The 22879-nt window shown below is 40.9% G+C and overlaps 1 protein-coding gene across 1 annotated transcript in view; it reads right to left on the reverse strand.

Annotated features, from left to right (window-relative positions):
- crppa (CDP-L-ribitol pyrophosphorylase A) overlaps positions 1-22879 on the reverse strand; it is a 61807-nt gene that overhangs the window by 15132 nt on the left and 23796 nt on the right. Inside the window, exon 10 of the mRNA XM_035608210.2 lies at positions 19803-19934. Within this exon, the coding sequence (XP_035464103.2) occupies positions 19803-19934 (132 nt within the window). The remainder of the gene's footprint in view (positions 1-19802; positions 19935-22879) is intronic.

Below are 22879 nucleotides of genomic sequence, written 5' to 3' on the forward strand. Positions count from 1 at the left end.
AAGGTTGCCCAATGTCTCCCTTGCTTTTTGCCATAGCAATAGAGCATCTTTCCATTGCTCTCAAATGTTCTTCATGTTTCACTGGTGTTTTTAGAGCTGGACTGGAACATCAAGTGTCTCTCTATGCTGATGACCTGTTGCTATATATCACGGACCCAGTTAGCTGTGTAGATAATATTTTACAAATCTTGGCAACTTAAACATCAGTAAAAGCAAGTGTTTTCCACTAAACATAGCAGCTAAACAGATCCCATCAAATGCACTACCATTTCGATTAGCCCATAACAGCTTTCGCTATCTAGGTATTAATATTTCCCACTCCCTCCCCTCACTATATAAGAATAATTTTTCAAAGTTGGTTATGGAAATTAGGTCTGATCAGGCGCACTGGGACTCTCTCCCTCTCTCTTTGATAGGCAGAATCAATTCTATTAAAATGAATATTCTTCCAAGATGTTTTTTTCTTTTCCAGTGTCTTCCAATTTTTTAATCTAAATCATTTATACATATGTAAAACAAAATGATCTCAAAATTTATTTGGGCTGGTAAGAACCCAAGAGCGCGTCGAACAACACTCCAAAGAAGCAAATAAGATGGGGGCCTTGCAGTGCCTAACTTATTATTTTACTATTGGGCTGCCAATCTTCAAAAAATCCATGCCTGGTGTAATTCTCCCAGTTTAGACTGGTGCATAATGGAGGATGCTTCTTGCCATCCCTCATTTCTGGCAGCTCTGGTTTGTGCCCCTCTAGCTTCTCGTTATCCTAGTTATATTAAATACCCAATTGTACTTTCCTTTGTAAATTTGGAAACAATTCAGGCAAAATTTCAAACTTTCAACACCCATCCAATTAAGCCCTATTTGCAACAATCATTTCTTTCCCCCCTCCAATGCAGACACAGCTTTCACTTTGTGGAAAGAGAGAGGTCTGGTTCGTTTTTCAGATTTATATTCAAAGGGCTTATTTGCTACATTTAATGATCTGAATTTTAATGAAATTTGCCTGAAAGCAAGAAGTAAGGAAAGAAAGAAGCAAAGAAATAATGAAGTAATGAAAGACAGAAGTAAAGGACTAATAAAAGAAAGAAGTAATGAAGTAATGAAAGAAAGAAGTAAAGAAAGATGTAAAGAAGGAAAAATGAAAAAAGGGCATGAGTGGTTTCAACCGATATTCAAAAAACAAGTCCTTTTTGCTGAGACAGATCATTTGAAGCAGGTGCGCTGATTGGCACAGCTGCAGTGAGTTGACTAATCATCTTTATAGGACCCAACTGGTTTGAACCAAAATCCTTTTGCAGAAGCTGGATTCGAACCAACAGTCTTCTGGCTCTAGAAAGATAAGTGTCATTTTGTTAAAGAAAAAAAGAATTGCAGCAATCGCAGCTTCGTTGACCACTTACAGGCAGGTTTTTGGTCAAACTTTCATGTTTAAAAAAATAATACGAAATCAATGAAATACTATAAAGCTCAGAAAAGTAATAGCCATTGATTGATGAGTAAGCCAGATTTTTTTATAGGGGAAACGGGTTACGTAGCTCAAACACCGTGAGATGAGAAAGCCACCAAGAAGAAGAAATAAGCATAACTAGAAGCACATTTCCTGCGGAAGTTCGACATGTGAATGCACGGGATCGACTGCCGCGAAAGCACAGCAAAGCACTTTTTGCTGACACAGATCATGTGAACCTAGATTTGAACCGACAATCTTCTAGCTGGGAGGCGACAACGCAGCCCAATCTGCCAACGTGATCTTGATACATGTGTCATTTTGTCAATAAAAAAAGAAGCAGCATTTGTACAGAATGCCTCAGCATTCACACGTAAGAAAGAGAGAAAAAAAAGTTAAGAAAGAAAAAATACGAAGAAAAGAGGAAAAAAAATTGTTTTTGCTGAGACAGATCATTTGAAGCAGATGCGCTGATTGAGAACAGCTCCAGTGAGTTGCTATTCATCTCTATAGGACCAGAGTGGTTTGACACAAAATCCATTTACCCAAGCAGGAGTCGAACCAACAACCTTTTGGCTGAAAAACAACAGAACAGGCTACTGCGCCACGAGATCTCGATTAATAAATGTCATTTTGTCAATAAAAAAAGACTGCTGAGGCGTTCATACAGAATGCCTCAACATTTACACATAAGAAAGAAGAAAGTAAAGAAAAGAAATAAAGAAAGAAGTAAAGATGTAAAGAAGTAATCAAAGAAAGTAATGAAAGAACTAAAGAATGAGAGAAGTAATGAAAGAAAGAACTAAAGAAAGAAAGAAGTAATGAAGTAATGAAGGAAAGAAGAAAATTAAGGGCACCTACTGCACGACATGGGGCCCCACCAATGCGCAAAAATATATCATGCATCAAGTATGATAAAATAGTCTTCTTACTCCAAGAGGGCACTTAAGTTTATCCCATTATAAGTACACCCACAGTTTTAGTTATAGGTTTTTGAGAGCCTATTGGGGGTGGACATCAGACCGTCTTGGGGGCATGCTCCCCCGGTAGAACATTTTACTCTATAAATGAAATTTATTATTATTATTATCATTAGATTTTAAAGTTAAAGAGAAAGTTAGAGATATTTTATTTTGCTATGAGAAGTAAAAAAAAATAGGTTTGTTATGAGTCTATCGTACAACAAATTAGACTATGGCAGGCCGCCACTGTCTCGTCACTGTATGGGAAACCCTGACCTATATGTCACCACATCACATTTTCTCCATCCATTAGGAAACTTCTCCACATTCTCACACACGTAGGGACTCCCTTTACAGCACTGCATTTTATCCACTGGAGGGGCACATTAAAGTAGACCGAATTGGGCACTTCATCATGTTTTCTCACCTGTAGGAGTACCGAATACATGCGCGCTAATAGAAAAAAACTGAACCCGATCCTGCAGACCCCTTCCCGGAGATATTCCTGAGCCCAGACCTGGGAGAACTGACCGGCCACTTACTGAAAACTACAAATGAACAGAAACTGACTCTCCACAGAGCTGACAAAAAGGCACTCTACTTTAAATGTGTGAAGAGCATCCAGTAGACCAGCCTGAGCAACAGAACCTCCACTGTGTGGTCACAGAGATTTGGAGAAAAGTACATGACAAAATGGACTTTGCCCACAGAGAAGGATTTTATACAAACTTCCCCTAAAAAAGCAAACTGGCGACCTTCAGTGGGGAATTTTACATGGTGCTATTGCCTCCAATTCTTTTATTACTTTATTAACCCTGCTGATTTAAACAACTGTCCATTTTGTAATCTGCATCAGACTGTTTTCCATGTTTTTACTGAGTGTAAGAGACTCACTGAGTTCTTCTCTCTTTTAACAATGGTTTTTAGTCTCTTTAACGTGGTTTTTACTGAGAGGGGTTTTTATCATGGGAGTTGGCTACAACATAAGCAACAAAGAGAAGTGGCAGCTCCTTCATTTTCTTTAAGGTGAAGCAAAGATGGCAATTTATGTGTCCAGGAAGAACCGGGTGGAGAACAGGGAAGGGCAGGAGGCCAGAACAGTTTGGTTGGTGAACCTCAAAGCCAGACTCTGGTTAGAGTTCAGATTTTATAAAAACGTCCGGGATATAGGAACCTTAAAAAAAATGTAATGTTTCGAAAAAATGCTTTGTTCTACTGATGATGACAATTTGCAGTTTGCAAAAAAAAAAATTTAAGTGAAGTATGCACTTGCACTGTATTAGAACTCAAATTGATTATGAAAACATGTTAATAAAGTGTTTTTGTAAAAATCTAAATAAAGGTATCTCTCTCTCTCTCACACAGCATGGGTGAGCAACTCCCGTAGAAATTAATGGTGCCACCATCTTGTCTGGGCGACATACGGTATCTAGGTTTTAATTAGTAAATCTATGGACCCGAGTGGTTTGAAACAAAATCCTTTTGCAGAAGCTGGAGTCGAACCAACAGTCTTCTGGCTCTCAATAGACAAGTGTCATTTTGTCAAAGAAAAAATAATTGTAGCAATCGAAGTTTGGCGCCCTACTGGCAAGTTTTTGGTCAAAATTTGATGTTTAAAAATGAATGTAAAATCACTGAAATATGATAAAGCTAAGAAAAGTAATAGCCATCGAGTGATGAGCAAGTTGGATTTTTTGATGTGAAAACGGTGTACGAAGTTCAAACGCCATGAGAGGAGATAGCCGCTACGGATGAATAAGCATAATAAGTTTAAAGATTGGAAGATCTACAACCCATAAAGGTCTTAGGTATTTTCTGAAGGTCATGGCCAGCATCATGCGATCAGCAGAGGATCTTTGCAAAAAAGTCTGGATCCAGATCAAGATTCAAATTTCTAAAAAGATTTTCCGGTATTAAAATGACAAATTTTTATTGTTTTGGGGCATCAGGTGGTATTTTCCCTGCCCCGGTCTGTCTGTACTAGCAGAGCAGGAAGATGAGCACCACAAAAACAGTCTTTTATGAGGCCTGTTAAATGAAAACTTAAACTATGCAAAGCTGTGCTCTACTACAATTAGGGCTGCCACCAGCACCGATACTTTCGTATCCAGTCAGTCCAAACATTCGGAAAATGCAACGGTACTTGTTTTTCTGCAGGAGCTTAGTACCGTAGGAACCGAGGAAGTAATTATTCCAGAACTGATGGGGGCAACATATATGCCTAAAAGTGTTGTAGTCTGTCCTCAAATGGTAAAGAAGAAGAAGAAAGCCTTCCAGCACACTGGAAAAGTGCGAGTGGAAGATGGCAACAAGTTCTGCTCCATCCCGACTCGTTGATAAGAGTCGGATGCGTTGGAGGCGGATGAATATGATGATGATATGATGTCATAATTAATGCGCTAAAGCGAATATGCAAACAATGTCACTGTGCATTCAAGGAATTAATGGTGAGTGTGTTTCAATTCATATTGATATCATACACAAACTGTTAAACTTCCAATCCGTATGCTGAATTCGGCCCTGCACATTAACATGTTTGAGGTAGAAACCTCCTCATGTTCTGCTCCCTACAATGTTAGCAATAGCCATTTGCTAACAACGCTATCGCAATGTAAGCTAACATCAGCCATTCAGTCTGTGTCCCGTCAACAACATGTAGCTGATGTTCCAAATATATAAGGTGTGTGTTTGTGTGTGTGTGAGTGCCTCAGTACTGTACCCGTAGCATCTACTGTTTTCTTAGTCATTGTCAGACAGTATGATTGATAACTGAAATCTCTCTCTTTTTACCAGTATGAGCCAGAGGAGGATCCACGGGGAGCATGGTCAGCAAACATTAATGCAGCCAACCATATCAGAAGCACAGAAAATATGATTTCTAAATCTAAGCTCAGTATTGTTTTAAATACTTAGGAGGCTATATGCCACTGGGTTTTTTTTTTTGCCATATTAAGAGTTGCTTAATTTTATTTATTATATCTAGAAGCCATGCCTTCCAATGGCCAGGGTTTTAAAAAGTAAAGCTGTGCCATAAAAAAAGAGATTGCATAGTATTGCACATCTTTTTTTGTAATGTCAAATCGTAATTTTATTTATTATTTAAAGGCTACATGCCACTATTGTTGTTGTTTTTATAATGTTCAAATATTTTTTTAATGAAGGATTAAGTATTACTGTTCGGGTTTTTTTACACCGTGGTATCGGATTTGGTATAGAGTATCATATACTTTTAGTGGTACCTACTAGATTTTTGGTATCGTGACATCCCTACCCACGACTGAACAGAAGAGTCTACTGTGGGTGGTCAGAAACAGCTCAAAACGAAGTGGTAAAACAAAAATATGGGCATGTTTTGACCGTACTCTGTCTGATTGAATGTTTACAAACCAATTGTGAACAGCTGGTTTACATTACTCTTCCATAAGAACATACCATTTATATGTAACACTAATTCTCTCAGAATGTCACTTCCCAGTCATCTGCAAGAGCCTGAGTCAAGTCACATCAGCCCCAAACAGAGTTCTTGCTGGTCTTTTTAATCTAAGAAATTAAAGCTGAGTAAACATTGCTTTGGTATGTAATTCCTTGAGCCAAAGCTCCAGTGGTCAAGTTTCGCACATGCCAACTCACATCTGGAGCACTCTGGGCATGGAAGATCAAGCTTGATATCTTGCACATGTTGCAGCAGTGCGAGTCTCCGCCGAGGCTATGACCCTATCACTACAAATACATTACCAAGGAGGGGAGGGATCCTCAGGCTTCTGTCTGTATGGAGATGTCAAGATTTTTCGCACAGACTCATATCAGCTTCTGGAAGATGTTGCAATGGCTGACTAAAGATTTCTGCATTAGCTGAAACAGCGAACATGATGATAATGTAGGTGAAGGGCTGAGTGGAGCGTAAAGGGACAAGCAGAGGGAAGGGTAGAAGGGTTGCTCTTGAGTTCCATTCTAGCAGTAGATTGATGTCCACAACGTGCATTGCAGCGTTAAGTTTGTTTTTTTATAACTCCTCAGCTATCAGTCAACCTTGATTTGAATTTTCTTGTGATGGAGATACATCCTTATTTATATGAACTGGAATGACGATATTCTCTCAGGGCACATTAAAGTTGTCAATGCCCTTTCCTCACAGAAAACATAACGCCAGTCATATATTCATCTGAGGACAATAGTTGAATTTTCTAGGATAAAGGTTGGGAGTTTGCTGATGCAGCAGAGACTGCAGCAGTTACTGATCACCCTTGACCCCACCAGGATGCAAATACATAGGTGTCACAGCAAGAGCTTCAGTTGCTTGTGTAGGGTTACACCTGTCTGCTTGATGGGACCTAAACAGGATAAGCTGCGTATGTTGCCTGTGAGATTTAGTGTGAGAATGAGTGTGGACCAAGAACCGTGATGCCCTCATCTCATCCCACTAAACCTCGGTCTTTGCCGTTACAGACAATTAATTTAGCATTCTGGGTTTGTTTCGTCCCTTTTAATGTCTCTGACCAATTATCTAAAAAAAATAATCTAATGGCTTGCTGTGAAAACTTGTACAATCATTCAATGTTCCCTGATGATGGAGCCTTATGACTCTCATAAGCTGTTACCATGACTCTAAGTCTTGTTATCATATTTAGAGCTGAAACAATTAGTCCGTGTTTATATTAGTCGATCACCAAAAAGTTGATCAGCAATTACATTAGAGTGACATGTACTTTATAGTGTATATACATATATTTATACATAAGGAAAGAGCATATGTATAAATACAAAAGACTGTCCCTCCTCATAAAGACCAGTTAAGACCAAGACAACTGTGAGATTAAGCCTGAGAAAAGTCGGGAGTGTGCTGAGGCCACAGAGACTGCAGTCGTCCCTGATCTCCCTTGACCTGGCGAGGGTACAACTCCGCGGGTGTAACAGCAAGATCACGTTGGGCCGTGTATGGTTTCACTTGTCCGCCTTTCAGGCCTTGATCTGAACAGGTAGAGGAGAATACACCTATAGAGACCGATCCTTTTCTTTCTCCATCCCCTCCCTCTTCTCCTTTCTCTCCCTTGCTTTTCTTCCTGCCTGGATAATCTCTTCTCAGGTTTAGGATTCCCAGGCCGGGTTCTTTGAGGAGGAGGAAATGTGGGGTTGGGTAAACATCAGGGCTCTCACTGCAGGGATTACAACACCCATATATCACTGTGACAACTCCCTTTTCAGCGGATGACAAGTAGCCAGGACCCTGTGCGAGGAGGGATCCAATGACACTTCCTATCGCCACAGCAGACACTGATAGCGTATACCGCCACCGTTTTCCCAACATCGTGTCAGTTTATGTGGATCCGGTGTCTGAATATTCTCAGTCAACATCTTTAGGTCGGTTTGATGTTGTTCACACATTATTGCACCTGATGTTTTGCTCTAAGGCATCTTCAGAGAGGTGGCAACACAAACGGAAAAGGACTTTAAAAAAGGGCTTTGATCACATGTCCCGTCAGAGAGACTGCTGTTCATTGTCCATGACTCCATTTCACTCTCTCCTCTTGACACAGCAAAGTAGCTTGCATGGCGACACACCACTGAGTCTTGTGTCTCCACGTCTAGATGTTACTCTGAATAATGTGAAACCAGAGTCAGACCTTGTTTGAGAAAACCCACATTTCTTTTTTATCCAAAAAGACACCACTAAAGGTCAGGGGTGGATCGTTTTCCCATCCTCTCTGGGGCAAACACAATTTCATGTGCTCATGCCTTTAAAACTGTCAAAGATTGAATTCAATTAAAGGTAGGGTAGGCGATTTTTATGGGAAGCACTTTCTATCATATTACTTTAAACTCTCGTAACATACTGATAGTGATGAAAACATTGAATGATCTGACACTGAAACGAAAAAAATCCTTCATCTGTGGCCGAGGCAGGAGTGTAAAAACCACGACCAATCAGAAAGTTCGGTCCAAAGAAAATGAACCGGCTTTCTCCCTGCCTGCGCACACTCCGCTTGTGCACCACACAGTGGGGCGCGTGACCAGTCTCCTACATGGCAAACAAAGGGGCAGAGGCTAAAGAGCTACAGTTACAGAGCTACAGCTAGAGCTAGCAGACGAGTTGCTACACTGAATTAAAGAAGAAAAGAGTTGCAGAATGGCAAAGAAAGTGCCTACAACAGCTTCCGGTCGCAACAGAAAGACAGCAGTACAGACAGCTAAGGACAAAAGCAGATTGAAGTATTCCGACCCCTCAAGCAACTCTTTTTCAAAAAAGCAACCAGCAGCAAATTTAGCGACTTTTTCTGGTCATATTGGAGACATTTGGAGACTCTGACGTGAAGCACGTATCATTCTAACTCCCAGCTGCAGTCAGAGCAGGACATGACATTCACCCCTCCGCGTGCGAGGTCGCCGCTGGCTGGTCCCGCCCTAGTTTACAGTCAGAGTGGGAAGTTAATGTAAAAAAAAATATTTGTCTAAATTAAATCACTGTATTTATTGTGACATAAAAAAACAAGAATCGACATTAGAAAGTTCATTTGTAGTTCCAAACATATTTAGGTTGTTTTTGTCTCGCCCACGACGTAATTCCTCTCTCCTACAGCGTCCATTTCAATGACATGCACATTGCCAATTATGCAAATTAGGTGATGCCGTCATTTAGCGACCTCTAGCGACTTTTAGGACAGCCAATAGCTACTTTCCTTATTGAGGAGTTGGCAGCACTGCATTGGTGTGGCTCTTCAACGCTGGCATGAACTCCAGGAGGAGAAGAGGGTGAAAGGTAATGATCTGTTTTGTTTTGGGTTAAAGCACCAACATAATTGTTAGATAGATTGTGTGTCTTAGCCAGCGCCAAGTTAGCTTCACTTGAGGACACTAGGTCTGGTAGCTAATGCTACGCTAGCCAGGTGTCTTCACTGTAGTTGTGAAGAAATGTGGTTTGATTGTTTATCTATATTAGCTTTGAACGGGACGTAGCATTGAGTGTGGAGCGGGCACAGTGAGAATGTCCGGTGTGCGTGGCAAGAGGCTTGTAGTAGCAGTCGATGTGCATGTTGCAGTCTGTGTGCAATAATAATGCCGCAACACCTCAAGTTCCATCAAGAAGTCTTTGTGTTTTTTAATCACGCTGCCGGGCAGTTCCCAAAGGACAGATCCCGGAGCGATGCAGAGTTTCGGCCCTAGAGAAACCGTCTCCCTGCTCCCTGACTACGGTCTGGACGAAGGGGCAGGAAAAAGACCAGAGCAACGAGACCAGACAATCCACGTCAACAGCTAGAGAAGCAAGTCAGGTAGTTTTTATAATCTTCAATTTTTATCTAAACAAAGTCATAACACATTCATATGAAAGTGTGGCTGGTCCACCAACAAATAAATGAAACAATTATATTTGGCTCCCACAAAAGGTGACAGAAAACTGTGTGTGGCTGCAGATAATGCTGCTGTAGTGTTGTCAGTCTTTTACAGTAGTTGATTTATTCTTGTGATATTCTTTCTACAGGACCACTGCCTAAAGAGTGGACGACAGCACAGCCTGACCCGTCAGCCAACAGACCTGACCTGCAGTTTCTTCCTTTTTTGTACATATGTTGTTTATGCTAATATTATAATATATATAATTGTTATATTGTATGATTTTCCAAAAAACAAACGGGTGTCATGAGGCATTCTGTTCTCATTATTTGTGCAGCTTGTAAAGAGGTAAATGTAATGGTTGGATTGTTTATGCTGTGAGTATAAGGAAAAGGCCTAGAACATTTTAAAACATTTTATTCCAACAATTTAGAGTAGGTTATGCTGAACATAAATAAATAAATAAACATTGGTATTGCACAAAATACTATATGTGCAAAATGTAAATGTCCATATGTGGCAGCCTGGACACAAGAGTCATGAAGTTGCCCACAGCACTTTCTTTCCACGTCTGTGAGCAGTTCTGGCAGACACAAGTAGGTTGACCTGCAACGGAACGGCCCGTTGGAGAAGCATCTGCTGATGTCAGGTGTAGTAAAACAGCAGGCTCGTGTCACGTCACTGCTCCAAGCTCAGTCCTTGAATTCTGGCCTGTACAGTAACCCATGATTAGATTAGATACATGATAAATGATTAGATGTATGATTAGATATATTGAACAGAGTCTGGAGTAAACTAAGTCTGAGCCAACAAAAATCTCATTGTGGAAGCTCTGACATGCTAAACAACAGGTTATGAGTCCTGTACAAAATTCACTTTCATTGTGTCAAACATACTAACATAAACAAGGGCAGAAAGCTACAAAGGGGGTGCAGCTGTTTTATCATCACACAATATGGCTGAAATGCGCAAAAAACAAACGTTGTCTGTGTAGTACTGCTAAACTTGTTTATGTTTTAGCTCAGCCTGCAGCAGCCTGTTGCTAGCTAGCCAACAACAAGTTACTGCATCAGAACTCAATGATATTTCCCAACACAACACATGTTAGCTTGACAAATGTGCCCACCAACAATAGCTATGTTCATTGTGTTTTCTTACTTGTGAATGAGCCACGAACAGTAGGTAAGCGATGTCTTCCTCCTCCGATGCACTCAGGCAGAAGTGTGCGTTCATGTGATGTGGGGGAGGGGCTTTGGACAGAGGTCTGAAGGAAGCGGGGACATTTGGGCAAGGCGGGAGGGACATTGCGGGCGATTTTCGAAATCGCCTATCCTTCCTTTAGAGGGCCCATATTATGCCCCCTTTTACACAAGTTACATTGGTTTTCAGGTGTGTGCACTACATGTCTTTGCCATTCAATGTCAAAACACCTCAAGGATCAAGCCACAGAGCACCCTCCTCTTTCTTCATAAACAGCCCTGTGAGACTATGGTCAATTCCAGCGCTTTCCTGCTCACATCTCGCCCCCCTCCCTTCGTGTACCGCAAAGCCCCGCCTCGCTCCTCCCCGGGTCTGCTGCGCAACTACGGCGTTGCGCTGCCATGACAACAGTCGCACTTGACAAGGCACAAACATGACGTAGAGACCCGGGAGGCACAGCGAACACGTTCTCCATAATTACACACACAGCATATTAGGGCTGGGCGATAGAACGATAAGGATATGTATCGCGTTAGACACGTTATCAATAGAAAATGCGTTCGATAGAACGTTTCGATAATGTTTTTGTCCTCGTTGTAAGAAACCGGAGCAAAGAGTCTAGCTACGCCGGCCGGCCGCGAGTCTAGCTTGGCCATGCCCGCGGTCGTCGTTCGCTTGCGGGTGGAAAAGTTATGGCGTAGACGCGATCTGTTTTTCCACACTTCAAGGGGGGAGGTACTGCTCAGGTTGGGGGCGTGGTTGCCCCAGTAGCAGGAGTCTCCTTACGTCACTTGACGCCCGGGCTGTGAATGGGTCGTTCACAGACCGTCTGCACAGCCAACCCAAATCTTTTCATTCTCCATGGGCTGGCAGGCACCCCAGATAACCAAATATACGTGGAGACAGGCTGAAAAGGTACCTGGAGCATAATATGGGCCATTTAACTAAAATGTCTGTTCCTTTCCAAACCGGTGGGTGCGTCCAATAATTCCTCAGAGTGATACATAATAAAAGTCAGCACTTAAATGCACTTAAATGCTCTCCCCAGTTGTTCTTCCCAAGTGCAGTTGACAACAACCAATCATGTCAGAGGATGTGATCATTCAGGGAGGAACAAAAGGCTCTCAGTGTTAATGGTGGATTATCTTTAACAATTTTTGTATCCAAAAATCTAGAATATTTACGTAGTATTAATGTCACACCTTATTTGACCATCACTCAGGGAATTTCAGGCATGAGAAATAATCATTAAATATAAAACTTAAATTGGAGGTTTCTTTTGTAAAATGTTATCGTGACTCAAAACAGTATTGTGTACTGGCAGCATGTCCCGGTCAATGGCACTCTGAAATTTGCAGTGAAATCCAGATAAGTAAGCTTCTCCGTCTGCACAAATATTAGTATTCATAAGACACAAATCCTCACTGATGCCAGGTTAAAACCACACATTTTTCATAATATTTACCTCTGTTTTTCAACAGTAGCTGTCTGATATTTATTTTATTTTTCCTTGAATTTGAAGTTAGTATTCTAGGAAGAGAGGATATTACATACATTGGCGTAATGACTTTTACCATTTAACATTATATCAGAATGTGCAACACACACATATATATATATATATAGATCATATTCCCATGCAGCTGCAGTATTCTGCAATTTAGACTCAATGTGCAGCTATAAATGGGATTAAAGTTGTCCCGATACAAGTATCAGAAACCCTATAATCAGTTCTTGACAGCTGTTTTGGACGGACGGAGAAGAAGTGATTTCCGGGAGTGTGACTGAACTGTCACAATTTATTCCAAGACTTATTTAGTTTTGAAGTTGCTGTTGCACTGTTTTATACTGTTACTGCACTTTTATTTTGATAAACTGTGGCTGCACTTTACCAATTATTTAAAGGAAGTAACTTTTGTTTATTACAAGATTTATTTATTTGTGTTCTTTTGCTGTTATGACTGTGACACTAGATAATACAAAATTTATCTGACATTTATTCTCTGTATGTATTAGTTTGCTGAAGGGTTTAATCTGAGCCAGGCCAAACAACAATGATACCAATTGTCACTTCCAAACAGCTGTTGAACTATGTTTTATAAGCTGTTATTTTAGTAAATACACTGGTACTGGATCATACTCTGTATTGGGCAATACGCAAAGTCCAGGTACCAGAATTTGTATCGGGAGGGGAAAATGGTATCGGAACATCTGTAGTTCGGACCAATCCATCGTCCTTCAAGGGTACCTGAGTGGTGGTGATAAGGGACTACATCTATTAACATGTAAAAACAGTAAAAATAGTCACTGTTCAGATGTTCACAGATTATGGCTCTATTGTGCTTTGTTTTCAATGACAGGACGTCTGACGACATTGACAGAGGGAGGATCTTAACGCTAATTGTCTATGGCGTCACGCAAATATTTTGCTCGAATTTAAAAATTGATGTGACCAAACTGAAAATCTCATCCTCTGGCCGGTATAATTTGTTAGTTTAATGGCAAAAATACCAGAGATTTGGTTCTCTGTTACATAATGTAATTGCAGCACCAAATGCCATCTCAGGTTTTATCCACTTAAAAAAAAAAAAATCTTTTCATGTTTTCATAAAGAAAAAAGCAGCAACAAAAAAATTCCAGAAAAGCTTTCAACCTGACTTTTTGCTTGTTCACTATTTGTATTATCGTCTGCTTCCAGATCGATTTTATAAGAACCAAAGACATAAAAAAAACTTTGAGAGCAATATCCATGCATGTTGTAACTGTACGGCAGATTCCTTATTATAACAAAGAGCTAAGGGTAATATATACAAGGCTGTATTCTTCTGTTCTACTATCTCATAAGGACAAGGATTTTAATATGGTTGACCAGACTGCGCATTATCTCAGTCCACTCCATTCCCGTTTTCTCTGAAAGGAGCTAAAGCTGAAACTCTGATGTTCAGCATTCAATAGAATGAGGCTCGTTTGTGGGCCAGCAGCAACTCAATTTTATAGATATGAAAATGTCAATTCGATTAAACAACTGACATACAACGGCGACTCACTGACCATAGCGAGGACCTGGCCTTCTTCAGCTCATCCTTCACATGTTCTTGTGCAGTACTGAATAAAACATGACCCGCTCAAACATCCACTCGCCCAAGGCACAGAGGTTTTTAACCACTGATTTGTGAAGTGATCTAGTTGCCAAGAGGCCTCATCTGTCACACTGCTGCAGAGTGCTCGAACACAAATGGTACCAGATGTCAAACTTAAAGGCCAACATCACCATGTATATTCAACATTTGTCTCTGACTTTGCCCTGCAAATGTGGCCGAAAAAAAGTTGTGATTTCACTTCACGGCTTTGGTAGCATGAATCCTGACAAGATGAATAATTCAGCTTTATATAATACTGTAATTGCTGAGCTGTCAGTTATGAATTTCAGGGCAACCACATCCACGCCAAAGACTCCGGTGAGCACTTGGCGGGGCATCGCTGAGGATTCCCATGACAAACAGCTTAAGTGTGGAGTTCCGGCAGACACGTGTGGAGGTCGAGCTGCACGGTGCTTTAAACCTAAAGAATCTGCAAGACTTCATGGCACTCAATCAAGCCACTCCCCCAGGCTACACCTACATTCAGAAACCTTGCTCTATGGGTCATGGTGGTGGGCTGGCTGTGATACACCAAGCTGACATCCCAGTAAAAGAACTACCAGTGCCTAACGTCACCTCATTTGAGTGTCTCCGTTTTTCACTGGATTGGGCCTACAAAGCTTCTCCTTGTTTACCGCCCCCCAAAAGCTTCCACTACATTCATGTCCAAGGTATGTGAGTTACTCACCTCCGTCTGCTCCAGGTCACCATCCGCACTCCTCCTCGAGGACTTCAACATCCATGTCGACCGTAACAGCTGTCCCTTCGCTGCAGAATTTCTGTCACTACTCGACTGCCTCAACATCATTCAGCACGTTAATGGTCCCACTCACACCAAAGGTTACAAACTGGATCTGGTGTGCTCCACTGGCACTACTCCCTCCCACTTGCAGTGCATTGACTTAGCTGTATCCAACCACAGTGCTATCATTTTCTCTGCCCAGGCTTCAACCAAATGCACCATCACCTTCAGGAACATTAAATCTGTAAGCACATCATCCCTGGCCAAAACTGTAGCCCCCCACCTGGCCCCAGTTCCCCCCGATTCCACGGTGGATGGCCTAGCCGCCAACTACAATGCGGCCTTATCCCTCAGCCTCGACACTCTTGCCCCCCTCAAGACCCTGACTGTCTCCTTTTCCCGGCCTGCCCCCTGGTTCACCACTGAACTCCGCTCCCTGAAGGCTACTGATCACCAACTGGAGCAATTCGTCAAAGATCTGGCCTTACTATCTACCTTAAGAACTTCAAAGACCATGTGAGGACCTACAAAGAAGCCTTCCCCAAGGCCAAAACACACTATTACTCTACCCTTATTGGTAACCAGCAAAACCAAACCAGAATACTCTTCTCAACCATCAACCGGCTACTCCGCCCCCCAGATGCCCCTTGCTCCTCTGATGCCCCCGATCTCTGCTCCACATTTCTGGATTTCTTCCTGGCCAAAATGGATGCTATTCAGCAATACTTACTGTCAAAATCCTGGAGAGAGCAGTTGCCGCCCCTACGAACCCTTTCAATCTGGCTTCCGAGCACACGACAGCACTGAGACCTCCCTCTTTAAAAAATCACCAACGATCTCCTAACCGGTGCTGACCACGGCCACATTAGCATCCTCATACTCTTCCACCTTTCAGCAGACTTCAATACTGTTCCCATACCATCCTCCTCAGTCGTCTTTCTGAATACATTGGCATCACTGGTTCAGCCCTCTCCTGGTTCCAGTCTTACCTCTCGGACAGGAAACAGTTTGTCACCCTCAAAGGCTCTGTGCTTGGACCCCTCCTTTACACCATCCACATGCTCTCCCTTGGTCAAATAATCCACCACCATGGTCTCAGCTTCCACTGCAATGCCAAACCTTCCAATCAGCTCCTCCCACTTTCACTTGTCAACTGCCTGAATGAAATAAAAACTTGGATGTCATATAGCAGCAAAACAGAGCTCATAGTTGTCGAGGAATTTTTTCTATTCTCCTCTGAGAAACTGTTAAGACGAGTCTTCTCAGGCACCAAGCAAGGTCAACCTGTCTGTGGCAAGCTACAACAACCATCGAGCAGCTGAAGTCTCTCTCGAGGTGTCATAGTCGCGGGGAGATGACGACATTACCCTAAACTAAAAACACTGCAGAGACCGGGAACAGGCAGATTGTCTTGAGGCACCATACACTGACCACCTTGTTGATCTGTGTAAACGAACCAGAAATCTCCTTGATATATATTGAGTTCTTATAATAATAATAAATACTTTTTTTTTTTTTCGATAGTCATGGCACCCAAGCCACTGATCCAGAGGGACAGATATCTCCTCCTCTTGGTGGATGGTTGCTCCCCGTCCCCAGAAGTCCACAGCCTGGGTGTCACCCTGGACTCCACCCTCTCATTCCAGTCACACATCAAATTCATCACCAAATCTGCATGAAGAGCATCTCCAGACTTCGGCCTTCACTCTCTGACTGTGTGGCAGAGACACTTATTCATACCTTCATTTTATCCCGCTTGGTTTACTGCAATGGTGTCCTGTTCGGGGTGACCAGCAAAACCCTGGACAGGCTCCAGCATGTACAGAACTCAGATGCCAGGGTTCTCACTCACACCAGGCCCTGACAGCACATCATCCCCGACCTTACTCACCTTCATTGGCTCCCAGTCAAGCACCGCATCACCTACAAAATCCTCCTCCTCACCTATAAATCCTTCCATGCCCTTGCCCCCAAATACTAGAGATGGGACAAAACCACTTTTTGTGTCCGATCTAATACCGATCATGCAACCTTGATACAATCTTTTCTCCACTCATAAAATAAAACACAAATAATGCATTGTTCAGGATGCACTTTGCTTAACCTAGCCATCTTAACTGTGAAACAAATAATCAACTCCCCTAAAGGGAGACACACATAGCCAGCAACATGACTGAGTTATGCAATACTCAGTCATGAGTTCTCACAGAACTTTTGCCAGAATGTTTTTTGGTAAACTGTTCATTCACGTAAATAGGCATTTATTTGGTACGTTTACTGTTATGTTACGGATCGGATTTTATTTCTTATTTCTTCCGATATCCGATCCAGTCATTTTGACCAATATTAATATATATAACCCTACCCAATATGTACTGGACCTTCTCCATCCCTACACCCCATCCTGGAATCTGCGGTCAACAGAAAAGGGTTTTCTCTCCATCCCTCACTCCAGACTGCGGACTTTTGGGGACAGAGCTTCCTGTGTTGCAGCCCCTAACCTCTGGAACTCCATCCCCTCAAAAATCCGAAATGCCCCTTTTCTGGAATTCTTCAAAAAACTCCTCAAAACCCATCTGACTTTTGTTTGTATGTGCGTGTATGTTTGTGATTTGTTAAGCAACCTAGGGTCCCTTGAAAGGCGCTATATAAAACGAATTATTATTATTATTATTATTATTATTATTATTATAGATGCACATCCAAGTGTGCACAGACACTTACAAGTGCATGTGGGCGATGAAAGACTGCAACCTTGCCAGAAGCATAAAAAACATGACAAGACAGTGGAACAAGACACTTAAAAAACACGAACACTCTGTTCAGTTTGGCCTCTCTAAAATATGTATTCACAGCAGAGGAAGTAGGGCTGTGCCAAATCATACCGTCCACGATAATACAGGTAAAAAAAAAATTACGTAGTAAAAAAGTGTGATATTGCGGCATCAATGATATAGCAACGCAATGACGTATGCCACATTTACATTCCATATCGCGCATGTGCTCGACAAATACACATGCCCAAAGATGTCTAAGAATGAAAGTAGCATCAGTACGGGCAGTGACAGCAAATAAAGCCCAAATGTTGCAAGGACGTGACTACTTGCCAGGCCCAGGAGGTTTATATTCATCGGCCAAGACCTGTCTGTCTACATCACACATCAACATAACGGTGCCTGTGTTTTGATACAAGCTAGCACCTCGCATGCATTCTAACGTCCGTGCCACAGAGGGAAGTATTGACCGCAATGAACACAGGGTTTCCGCTACTGATGTAGCGGTCCACAATCAGTAGTGTTCCTTGGTACCTGTGAGGAAAAGTTACATTTCGATTCTGCTTATCGGTTCCTCGAAGATATATTTAGATATATTTTTTAATATATGTCACACATCAACGTAACTGCACCTGTGTTGTGAAAGGAGCAAGCACTTAGCATGCATGCTAATGTCTGAGCCACAGAGTGAAACATGGACCGAGTTACTTTAACGGAGAAAGCGACAACGAGGCAAAGTGCAGTAAATACAGGGCGATTATTAGCTGGGAGTCGGGTCGCATTTGAATTTGGACAGACATTTAAGGCAGCACGACATTGATGTGGAGCAATGTTCAGTATTTGTTGTCCTGCGGTCTCAGAGTGCTAGGGTGTGTCAGTCTGCTCAGCACAGGCTCCTCGAGTGAAACTTGTCACATGAATGTGTATTGTAGATAGTATTGAATAAGACTTGTAGATAGATAGATGAACTTTATTGATCTCAAACTGGGAAATTCTGGTGTTACATTAGCAATTAACTGTCATACAATACACCTTACAAAATATAAAAAAAATATATATATTGTATCAGAAATACAAATTTAAAAATATAAGAACTGCAGAACTATGCAAGTATGATGAATTAAAAATAAATAATGCATATAATATTTGTGCAAGTGTGTAATCAGTTACCAGTAATGTGCATAAGAAGATGACATGAAGGTAAAAATGTGCTGGATTCCAGAGTGTCTCTGTCAGACAGAGGTGAGGTGTTGTACAGTCTAATGGCTTGTGGCAGGAAAGATTTCCGATTATAACCAAAATCAATAAGAACAACCAGAATCAGAATCAATAAAATTCAGACGATACCCATCCATAAGACAGAGACAGTGAGATGAAGGTAGATTTAACAAGCTCAAGTTAATTTTGATAGATTTCAAAATTTAAAAGAACATTCACCATGTAAAGTTACTCTCTATTGATATTCTTCCGACAGCAGGTTTACTATGCTAGCATAACATTTTAAATATTTTTTTGTTTTGTTTTTTTCCGTAGGGCTGGCCTGCCCCCGCTGCTGAAAAAAATCCTAGAGGAAACACTGGAACAGTCTAAAGTCTGACTACTTTTAACAGAGAAAGCGATGACAAGGCTAAGTGCAGTAAATACGGGGAATTTATTAGCTGCAAGTCGGGTCACACCTCGAGTCTGGATGAAAATTTAAGGCAGCACATTGATTTGGAGCAGTGTACAGTGTTTGTGTGTGTGTGTGCGTGTCAGCCTGCTGATCGCTGCTGAAAAAAATCTGAGAGAAAACACTTTGGTAATCGAAAATATAGATGTAAGGCATCCGTTATTTATGTTTTGAAAGCATATGTATTTTATTTTCATAAACAGTGAGTGTTTACATTTTGACTAAAGATTTTATTGGATTGCCAATTTTGCTAGAAGATAATATTGTGCAGTAGCTTGCTGGTTAAAAAGAAGGACGGAAAATGCCCTTCATTTTGTTTGCACTAATAAATGCTGCTGCCTGCAAGCTGCAATCACCAATAAAATGTTGTTCAGTATTATTTTTTCTATATTATCATAAATATCGTTATCGCAAATTTCCTTGAAATATCGTGATATCCTTTTGAGGCTATATCACTCACCCCTAACAGAAGTCAGAGCTGACTTAAGGAAGAAATAAAAGAAAATAGTGGAGAAGACAGAGGAAACAACAAAGCACTTACCTTTGACTGATGAACCTGGATGCCATAGAGGAGAATATTTCGGAGATTGGCTGCTGAGGCCACGTCCATGAATGCCGCCAACTCTGGCATTGCCCTGCTGATGGACAGCTCATCTGGACAGCTCAAATGCACCTATCACAACAAAGGCCACCGAGCCCAATTAGACACCACATGCCAATATCACAGATCTCTTAACAGAAATGCAATTATGCGCCTTTTTGGGGCAATTACCGTTCACTGTTCAAGCAGGCTTTAAACATGTTGCAACTCAATAGGCCCGTTTATTTAAGGTTGTGTTCAGGGTCAGATTTGGGAAGCGCTGCTGTGCTGAGAGTAAACAGATGTTTGTTTGAAGCACAGTCCTGTCTGAGGATATAATGACTCTAATTCAGTCGTAAATCTTCAGGGCCTCTGGTGTTTATTTGCACCAATTAGAATAGCATAATCCAGACACATTGGCTCACATTACTCTGTCATTTCTACGAGTATCCAAATCTTATTTCCATGACCGTCCCACAGACAGCGACTTAAATTAAGATTTATTTGTTGCAATTATTTGTGACAGTGAGACCTAAGAGTTGCAAGAATCGTTTCACATGTGTAAAGACATCTGCTCCAAACATGCAATTATTACACTTATACTGGAATATCAATCAGATGTTTGCTGTCATCGAGCGAATTTCAGTCTGACGGCTGATTATTTGGCCCATTAGCAGGTAAAACCTCCAGGCCACTGGTTCCTACCAGTCGACTGAAACACTGACGCCACTGTGAAATTTTTTCCAACAATATGTATCATTTCATTCCAGATTTCAAATTCAATCATGAATTGTGAACCTTCTTTAAGAATTACACACTTTAACCGATCATCTCTATCTTTGGCCACTTGGCATGTTTACTGGATAGGTTACAGGAGAGATCTACTCTGAAAAACTTTTTTTTCTCATAAGCCACTGGAAGTGAACAGTAGGGCTGATATAATCAGCCGATCAATCAATTAGTTGAATGACACAAAATAATTGGCAGCTATTTTGATAATCAATTCATTTTTGGAGCAATAACTACAAACATTTAATGGTTCCAGCTTCTTCTGGCTTCACTAAAAAAGAAATGAGGCAAAGAAAAAAAAAGTATTGATAAAGTGTAGTTAATTACTGCACTTAACTAAAAACTAAAATAAAGGGAGACGGTGCCTAGTTATACTTTTTACAAATGGCGCTGTAAAGCCTTGTTAATTGTGTACTTCATTTTTTCATAATGACTTATACTTAATGTATACGTTCATGGACATAAACACATGCTGTCAGTTGTGGGGGGGAATGGGCTAAAAACACGGGCAGTTAAACTGCCATGAATTTGAGTATGAATTTGTGACCTTTCAAAATTTAGTTAACCAGTGAATTAAAAGGGACTGTAATGCAAACACCAGAATTGTTGCTATGGCTACTGGCTGTTTAAAACAACTGCTGATTGTGCTGCTAGGACACATGATCTTAACCTGTCAGTCAGGTTGGTTTTTTTATTATATAAAACAAAAACTCCTGGCACGGACATTAATCACAGATTTAGAAAACTTAACAACATAAGACATGAAGTGGTAATATCAACAAGATGGGGCTCTGTCTTTGGATGCCTTGCTCAAGGCCATAACAGCTCTTTTTCACAGACTGTTCGAAACGGTGACCTTCATCAATCCGTCTGCGTCTCTGCCCTCAAGGCTACCATCTACACTTTAAACTGAATGATCCCTCCACTGATCACTACCATGTGATCAAACCTGTGATACATAATAAGACACGGGTGCAATCTAACAGCAAGTCCTTGCCAAAAAAAAAAAAGAAAAACAAAAGAAGTAAAACACTGTGGTACTGAACTAAGCCACATCACTTTTAACCGTGACACTCAGGGGTTGCTTAATGTTTCTCGTCATCGCAGCTTCATGTTCAGTTCGTACACATTCAGATGTGACCATGAAATCAGGTTAGACTGGAAGGGAAAAGTAGACTTTCAGATTTTTCTCTTCTTTGAAAAAATATATATATTTAAACTTTGTCTCATACTTTCTGGAAACATATATTGTAACAGCCTTATCTGATATTTAATTTCAATTAGAAATTTGTTAGGCAGCAACTAAGTCTTTTTTTCTTTTTCTTACCATTTTTATCAAACTATTTATTATTTAGTCAATAAAATGTCAGAAAAGGAAGAAGATTTCTGTTGAGTCCACAATAAAGCTGCAAATCTTCATATTTGAGAACTTGAAAATGTCAATGTGATCAATGACATAAATGATTAATTGGTGAATAGAACACAACAGAATATAGTAGAATAGAACATTATAGAACAAAATAGAACAGAACAGAGTGGAATTGAATAGAGTCAAGCAGAATAGAACAGACTAGACAAGAAAATAGAATATAGTCAGGCAGAATAAACTAGATGGACTTGATTAGAACAGATTAAAATAGAATAGAATCAGGCAGCATAGAATACAATAGACTATACTAGAATAGGGTACAACCGAATAGACTAGACTGAATAGAGTCAGACTAGAAAAGAATTAGGCAGAATATACTAAAATAGACTAGAATAGACTACATCAGAGTACGAAGAAATAAAACAGAAAAAATTATTGTAGAAAAGAACAGAACAGTGAGAAAAGGAAAGACGTGATGATTTAAAAATAGAAAATAGTAGAGTCAAGCAGACAGCTCTGTTTTAGTGAAAGAGGTCAATTCCTCATATAAAAAAAAAAGGATCAACTAGTCATTTACAAATATTTAAATGTTTCTTTGGGAAGATTTGATCAGTTTGCTTGTTTTGTTTGCTTCTCTGCTAGTGGTCAAAGTTTGAAACCTAGAAAACAGTGAACGAGGTCGAGCTGCGCCAACCTCCGAGGAGGTGTACGATTTCTAACAGCTACGGAGCTTCTCAAGGGACCGGAGATATAGACGTTTTTACAAGCGGAAAAAAAGGGAAAAGGTTTGGTTGTGACCGTGTAGTACATGTAGCTGAATGAAACTGAATCTGCCCTGTGCCAGATGTCTGTATTTAGAAACAGGCAAAGAAAAGTTCAT

The sequence above is a fragment of the Scophthalmus maximus genome, chromosome 20, assembly GCF_022379125.1.
Source record: "Scophthalmus maximus strain ysfricsl-2021 chromosome 20, ASM2237912v1, whole genome shotgun sequence".
Classification (NCBI taxonomy): Eukaryota; Metazoa; Chordata; class Actinopteri; order Pleuronectiformes; family Scophthalmidae; genus Scophthalmus; species Scophthalmus maximus.